Source organism: Polyodon spathula, chromosome 3 (genome assembly GCF_017654505.1).
Source record: "Polyodon spathula isolate WHYD16114869_AA chromosome 3, ASM1765450v1, whole genome shotgun sequence".
Taxonomy (NCBI): domain Eukaryota; kingdom Metazoa; phylum Chordata; class Actinopteri; order Acipenseriformes; family Polyodontidae; genus Polyodon; species Polyodon spathula.
This window is the reverse complement of record NC_054536.1, coordinates 70781868-70789878: the sequence shown is the minus strand read 5'-3', so window position 1 is coordinate 70789878 and position 8011 is coordinate 70781868. Positions and strand designations below refer to the sequence as shown.

The 8011-nt window shown below is 36.6% G+C and overlaps 1 protein-coding gene across 8 annotated transcripts in view; it reads left to right on the top strand.

Moving 5' to 3' along the window:
* The first annotated feature begins 2160 nt into the window (after positions 1-2160).
* LOC121313368 (triple functional domain protein) overlaps positions 2161-8011 on the top strand; it is a 194089-nt gene continuing 188238 nt past the window's right edge. For 6 of the 8 annotated variants that reach the window (XM_041245804.1, XM_041245802.1, XM_041245800.1 and 3 more), the window contains exon 1: positions 2163-2406. In XM_041245804.1, coding sequence (XP_041101738.1) covers positions 2337-2406 — 70 coding nt within the window. In that variant the 5' untranslated portion in view covers positions 2163-2336. Of the gene's footprint in view, positions 2407-8011 lie in introns of all 8 variants that reach the window. The other 2 variants (XR_005949979.1, XM_041245808.1) reach the window with 1 other exon arrangement.

The window sequence follows — 8011 nt, the reverse complement described above, 5'->3', positions numbered from 1 at the left end:
CTACGTAGGACTTTGGATCTCCTGTGTAGGACTTTCTACTGAGTGCAAACATGCACTTTGCCCATATTGTAATTCATGATTGTTTGAGGCAGATGACTCAAGTTGTGCACATTTGTACTTAAATGACTAGTGTCTTAGGTAAGTAAGTTTTTTGCCTTTAGGCAATAGCTAAATGGAAGTCAGTTGCCATGAATGTATAATCATCTTTTTTTAGTTCCTGTGATATTACTTATTCAAGCAGAAAAAATACCAAGATTGAGTTGTTTGTCCTGTAGATGGCAGCAGCACGCTAGCTTTACCTTTCTTTCATCTTCCAGCCTCTACAATACACTGTACAAAGATGTTCTTTCTTACCTTTGTAAATGCTGGGTTCTTTGTTATCAGTGTCCCTTTTCTCGAAGTAATTTGTCAAATCACTAGCAGTTTAGCAAATGTTCTTCCGACAGTCTGTCTGCACTCAAGCAACATGCAATATAGAGCTTGAACAATTTTCATATTGCACAGAAAAATACTAAGAAAAAAGTGAACTTGTAAGATAGATAATAACATAAAATTCAATTTATAAAGAAAATATAGAAAACACATTGCTGGTAATTATGTCTTTGTCTGGTCTTATTGCTAAAAGTAACAAAAAAACAGTGACATGTTGCAAGAATCCAGTTTTCTGCTTGGCTGGTTTGTGGATGTGGGTCGATGCACTTTCACCCGGGTTGAGTGGGACAAAATGTATGACGGCCGACGAAATAACAAACAGCCACACCTGCATGAAGGTTTCACTTGCACAAAAAACGTTTCTATTTTTTCAATTTAGCCATAGTTTTGTTTCTTGAGACACACATGAGCCAGATTACAGCAGAGATGAAGAAACATTTGCTCTAATCAGTATTTGGGCCGACGGTTCAATCCATTGAAGCGCCCGTAACAGGCTGCTTCTGGGGAATTGTTACGTGCACTGTGTACTTGCGTCTGTCACCAAAAGCAGTGTGAAATTGCGTAGGCGACCCGCATGACACCGGGTCCTGGCCCAGGTTGCTTCGGACCCAGGTTAGAGCATGCCAGTGTGAAAGGGAGAGACAGTGAACACAGACATCAATAGTTATGCACTGGTTTCAGATAAAGTATAAAAATGCATTGTAACACTGCACAATGTTATTAAAAACAATTGCACCCGGTTCCCTAAATATTGTGAAATCTTAAAATAAACTGGTGAGTTTTTGATACGGATATAAAGACAAGCTTAAAATTGACAAATAGGTCATTAATATTTGAAAAAAATTGTGAATGTGTTTTATTTTATTTATTTTTTTGTCTCTGGGGTTATGGAAAGTTATTGCAATCATGTACAGTAAAATGAACTGGACAAATGTCATTGATTAAATACTGTTGACCAAAACACACAGGGATCTATTTTAACTGAATTCTGCTGGTGTTTTCCCTCTGATTAGTGATTGACACACTAAGTATCTAAGCATTCTAAAATTATAAATGAATGGAATAAAACAGAACAGATGTGGGTGAATAGTAATTTAGATGAAATTAACATAGCATACAGTTATTGTCCCTTTGCTGTATATTGTAGCATTCTCACCTTCCATTCTGACAAGAAGCCCTGGAAAAGATTGCACTATAGGGTGCCCTTGTGAGTTAGCCAATTGAGCCTTTAGCTGAGCTGTGATTTTCCCAGGTATGGTAAAAAGAAAAAATAATAATAATACTGAGCTTTATGTGTGAAATGAATTACAGTGCATTGCCTCAAGAGAAGTATATTTAATTTAAATATACTATTGTGATAGCTGGAAATATTTAAAATAACTATTTAATTTTAGTGTGACACTAAATACTTAGTTACATAAATATATGCAGTAACTACTTCCTAAGCATTGGACTACTTAGGATTATGATATAGGTTTGACATTTACAGATTTGTGGCTGCCATATAAACCACTGTTTTGTTTCATGTAGCAACATTTCTATACACCTATGCATAATGTAAAGGCGTTTTCTGCTCAGTGCTGTTGGTAGACAAGCTTCCTCATTCTGCGCAAGCAACCTTCTGCATCCACAACGTTTCTGTTTCCGGAGGTTCCCGGAGACCCCCGATCCCTCTACTTTCCTCGTAGATTTTCCTCTCGTTTCCACTCGGGGAGAACCGCCGGCCGGCGCTGCTGATTTGTGTTACCCAAGATGGAGGACTGCTGGTGCTGTTAGCATTGAGGTGTGACTCTGACTGTGTGTCCCTGGATGCGCCTTACAGCTAAAGAAGACACACATTTAACGCGAACATTTAATACATTTTGAAAAAGTGCTTTTGGGGAATTGCAACTCGCTTTCCAGCCATGAGCTCTGGAGAAGGAGCAGAAGAGACTGCAAAGGACGCGGCCGACATAGCGGCGTTTTTCAAATCTGGTAAGCAAGAAAACGAGGCGAGCAGCAGTTTCTGCTGCTGCCAGTTTGAAAATGTGCAAGGGACATTGTTCCCGAGCAGTGCTACACCGACTAATATCTGTGGGGTGGGGGAGGTCAATCGTGCACACAAGGAATTAACGTTTGTTTGGCTACTACCAGACCACAAATGGCATTTTATACCCTGAAAAATGGCACATTTTTTGTGTTATGTATTTCTTGTTGAAAAATATGACTTTTGTTTTTGTAGTGTAATACAATATTGCACTGTGATATGATTGTACATTACATGTACGTGCAAGACGAGTAAAATGCGTGTAGGCATACATTATTTCATTCAAATATTTGAATCCGGTGTTTGATTGCAAGTTCTGTATTTAAGCATACAGGATATATTTGTGAAATGCGTTGGAATATGCTATTTGAATTGGACATTCAGAGGTATAGCTAATTGCACCACACACGATGCAGTTGTTATTTTTAGATGCATTTCAATGCAAAGGAGTCATAATTATATAATAATGCCAACAAAAAACACCTGATGTCGGTGGTTAATTTTTAGCGTTAGTTTATAATTCAGAAGAATTGATGTTAAAATTACTGTCTGTAGGTAGGCACAGTGGGTTGGTCAATAGACACATGAGAAACGACTCATGACAAGCTTTTATATATTGCTTGAAATAAAATATAAATACCCTATATTTGAAGTAATGTTATCGTTTGCATGTTTACAATTAATAATATCAAACTTTTTTTTAAAGAAGATGGTGTGTTATATTGTAAAAGCTGCAGTTGTTGCTGTTCTTATTGCTGTATAATGCTTATTGCGCAGTCATTCAATTGCAAGACGATTTAGAATTTGAAATCTAGGTCATTTAATGAACACGCTGTCTGGAGCCAAACATTGCACACTAGTATTGTCAAATTACGAGATCTACAGCCAGTATGACCTGCGAGTTCATACAAATGGTTATACTGTAGAAGTTTTATTTGGCAAGCGTCATGTATACAGAGCGCTTTATTACAGTTGCAAAACGCAGGAGGCTGTGTGGTCCAGTGGTTAAAGAAACGATTCCCGGTTCAAATCCCAGCTCCGCCACTCACACATTGTGTGACCCTGAGCAAGTCACGTAACATGCTTGTGCCCCGTCTTTCGGGTGAGACGTTCTAGTGATTCTGCAATTGATGCATAGTTCGCACACCCTACTCTCATATCTAATAACGCGCTTTTGTGGTCCACCATGAAAGGCGCTATAAAAAAAAAAAAAGAAAGAACGACAATACAGGGAGTGGTTATTATGGTTATAAAATGGTTATTATAATATATATATATATATATATATATATATATATATATATATATATATAATTATACACACACACACACACACACACACACACACGAGCATACTGTAGTTTTGAAAGGACCCCTCCCTCCAATCCCATCTATGTATTTATCAGCTCCACAACATCCGGGCAAGAATATGAGTAATGAGCAGTTTTTTTGAGCAGCTCAACTTTATGCCAAAGACAATGTACCTCTTTGCGTTTTTAAAATACCATTCCTGTTTGGGGTTGGGTAGGGTAAGTTGCTCAGGTAAGGTCAAATGCACTATTGTCTATTGTAGTGCTTCACCACTTGTAATTTGCATTATGAGTGCTGAATGAATGTCCATTTGTGTGGCTCAGATAACCGAACAGCCCAAAGCTGAAAGGTTTCAGTGGTTTTTAGAATAGGGGATGCACTAGCACGAAACATATTTCATTTATAATTATTAGGGATGTAAATATTGTTTAATAAGAAATCTGTTTAAACTATTTGATTTCTATTGTTTTAACCGTAGTTACACTGTCACATGATATACCATTTAAATAAATACACTTTCCATATATATTTAGTCTTTGTCATGCATTGACATTTGTTTACCAGACACAGAGGCAGCTTAGAGCACAAATCCTCTTTAATTGCTTTACGATTGTATCACATTGACAATGTGTGTACCGGTACACCTTTGTAAGTTTCAAGTATCACCTTCATAGTTAATCTCGTTCCACTACAAAAAAAAAAAAAAAAAAAATACTTTACCATCCCATAAACTTAGCGTAGCAATCAACAATTTATTTTTCAAGATTCTAAAGAATGAGTCAAATTAAAAAAAAAAAAAAAGTACGTAAGACAAGATTTTTTCCCGTTGTTTGAAATGACCACAGATAAACTGCATATATATATATATATATATATATATATATATATATATATATATATATATATATATATATATATATAAATATAAATATTTTAAATAAGTGGTTTTTATTTTAAAAAATTAACATGTTGACGTGTTTCGGTATGAGTCTTGTATTCAACTGACTTTGTTCGTGTTTATTTTATGTAATATTAAACCATTTCAAATTATACTACATTGTTTTTAAAACTTCCATTTTGTGCATTTTTATATGATGAGATCTGAAATAGGAGTGATGATAGACTGTCATTGGTAGATTTCTCAACGCTGTGCTGACATTTGACTGCAGATGGGAATGGGTTTGCAATTCCCTGGAATGACAGTGAGAAATCAATGATGCACTGTATGAATACAAAGTAGCTTGGAACTGAGCAGGAGGGGATCTCAAAGAAGACAAGCCATGTTCTATTCAGTGTGAATGCAGAGCATGTCTTGTATGGATGTTATTCTATTGCAAATAGAATGGCCAAAATACCTGTATTACCATTACCACAGTGAAAGGCCAGAGGAGCATGGGGCAGCATTGGCTTTTCTAAATTGCTGTAAACTGCTGTGGTATGCACTGCATGAAATCGTAATAGAAGAAGCTTTAGGAGGCACACCCAATCTCCATTATTATTGAATTTAACATTTATTTCAGTTGTGGCTAAAAAAAACAAAACAAAAAAAAAACCCTTTGGTAATAATTTAGAGAAACCCTTGAAATCCCATAGATGAGCAACAACCAACTGACTTAATTTAAAAGATTGTGTTTCACAATTTAGGGATACTTCCAGTAAAAAATGACTAAGCTTCAGTCACCTGCAGTAGCTTTGCCTTGTTGTGAACTGAGCCATCTCATAGATAATGATAAATATGTCTAATAAAATACTGTTATAAATACATTATAATGTTGATCAAGAGCAGGAGTTATGCCATCCAGGTCTTTGTGTAGTACTTTACCAGTTAAAGTGCCATTAGCAGGGATTAAATAACAAATCTATTGCGTTGCAATTTATGCCTTTCCAAGATTTACAATTCGTTTTCTGAGCTATGATTTCTAGGTAGTAAGCTCAAACATGTATTAAATAGGTTCTTGAAAACAGATTTTTTTTTTGAGTGCTTTTCAGAAATTCTGGTTCTTCCATTCCAGTTGTGGCTGTTTAAAGCAGCCACAAAATTCACATTTCCCAGTGTGCAGAGCCTCTGACATGCTGGTTCTTCCATTCCAAATCCATCCTGACACGGCCATTTTCCTTTGTGTTGCTTAGAACCTGGGTGTATATTGAGAAAAAACAAAGGTTTTAATTTTTTTTTTTTTTTTTTTTTTTTAAACTTATTCTGAGCATACGACTGTAGTCTTGGATGGTTGCTTTTGCCTCAACAATTCTGGCGGCAATATCTGCACTAGTGTGCTTGGAATAATATACTCTGGAACAAAGCACCCATGTTTCTGGTGACTATGGAATTCGGGCATAGTAATCTAATGTACAGTATCCCCCTCGATTTGTATTTCTCATATTTTACCCATGGAGAGTAATGCCAATCAAGTTCATACAATTAACATTCTGTTTGTATAATTTGTGTAAACATCACACAGTAATGTGTGTAAATATAATTGTGTAGTTGGAAAGGGTGGACCTATTTGTGTACGGTGAACAACAAAGGGTTAAGACTAATAAAAGGTGAAGACTTGAGGCCGCTAGACGCAATGTGATTTTTCATTGTTTGACAGACACTCGCAGCAACATGACCATACACACTAGAAGCGACACAGTAGATGTGACACAGGAGATGTCACATATTGAAAAAACTGTCAGATCAACAAAACTATGATCAAGACTCGTATATATTCGTCAACATAATGTAGTAATTGTGTGCCTTCTCTGATGGTATTTCATTGTATATGACAATAATTCTTACATGCCAGGCTTATCCAGCGCCTTAGAAATGAACTCCCATATATGTACATTCAAATCTGAATCTGTAATTCCAATTATCTTTTTCATAAAACTCCCAGCAAGTACTTTTTTTTTTTTTTTTTTTTTTTTTCCCCCTTCTCCGTCGTTTTGGATAGGGTTTCACCCGCTGGACAACATGCATTGAAGCTGTTCTCTAATTGGTCAATTCCCTAGAATTAAATTCTGTTTATTAGAAAACCCCACACAGGTCTCTTCTGAGGCCTTAGCCTGAACTAGGGCTTGCTCTTTTTGGTTTTTATTTTCCAAATAACTACCTCCATTTCAATGTTAATTAGTCATTGTTAAGCTGTCTCTGCATCCTTATAAAGAGCAAACTACTAATTAAAGTCTGGGTTTAAGATTTTTCTTTGCTACCAAACAAGGGGATTTTAATGCAGGACTTGCTGTTAGTGTACATTCCGTTCTGAGTATTTTATTCTGAAAAGAAAATCTGTCAGGAAAACTGTTAAACGAGTGAAAATAAAAAAAAAAAAACAAGGATAAACTAGGCGACTGCAAGAATGAAATGCAATTAGCGATGAGCAATTAGTAAACGATGCGGTGACATGTAACCAGTCTTCACATCAGTTAAGGAAATGGGAGAAAAAATGCATAAATAATAAACACCTTTGATGTGACATGGAGACATGGCGTGAGATATTGAGCTGGCCTTTAACTTAAAAACATAGATTCAGGAAATTTGGTTCAATTGGTTCAGTACAGAACATGCAATGGTGCTAATGCTTTGCTCGGGTCAGGTACGTGTCATGGTGGTCAGATGAGCCACGGTCAGTATGGTCATGATACACTTTGCAGTAATCAAAGCAGTGCGCTTACTGCATTGGAACAAATGTTTGCATTCATTCTGAGACTAGGGCTTTGAAGGAGGGAGCAGCGAGTCATGTTTGGGGGGGGGGGGGGGGGGGGCTGTTAACTTTAAATAAATCAATCAAATGTTACTAAAGCTTGATACTGGGAACACTGAATTGGATTCATACTGGTTTACAGTACTTGCCAGGCGAAGGTAAAGGGACTGAAGTCTTTAAGGTTGATGTTTGATATGACATTAACATAATAAAAAGTGGGCTTCAGCCCACAGTATTTTAGTGTACATTGTAATCGTTTCAATGCACTTTGTGTATAATGACTGTTCAGCTTTTCTCAGATGTACAGCATATTTGCGATAATGCAGTAGTGCTCCAGCTTAATCAATTCCTTACATCCATATACTTTCTGGTTAACATGTATTAACAGGTATTGTGTGATTACTCGACACATCTTGTAGGTGGATGGTGGACAGCATGAGAAATTTGATGCAGGCCAGGACTGACCTCTGTATGTCTCGACTCCTCGCATACTGTATATGAACAGATACTTTATTAGCTGAGTTCACTGAATATCTTGGGAATTGCTTGTCAGATC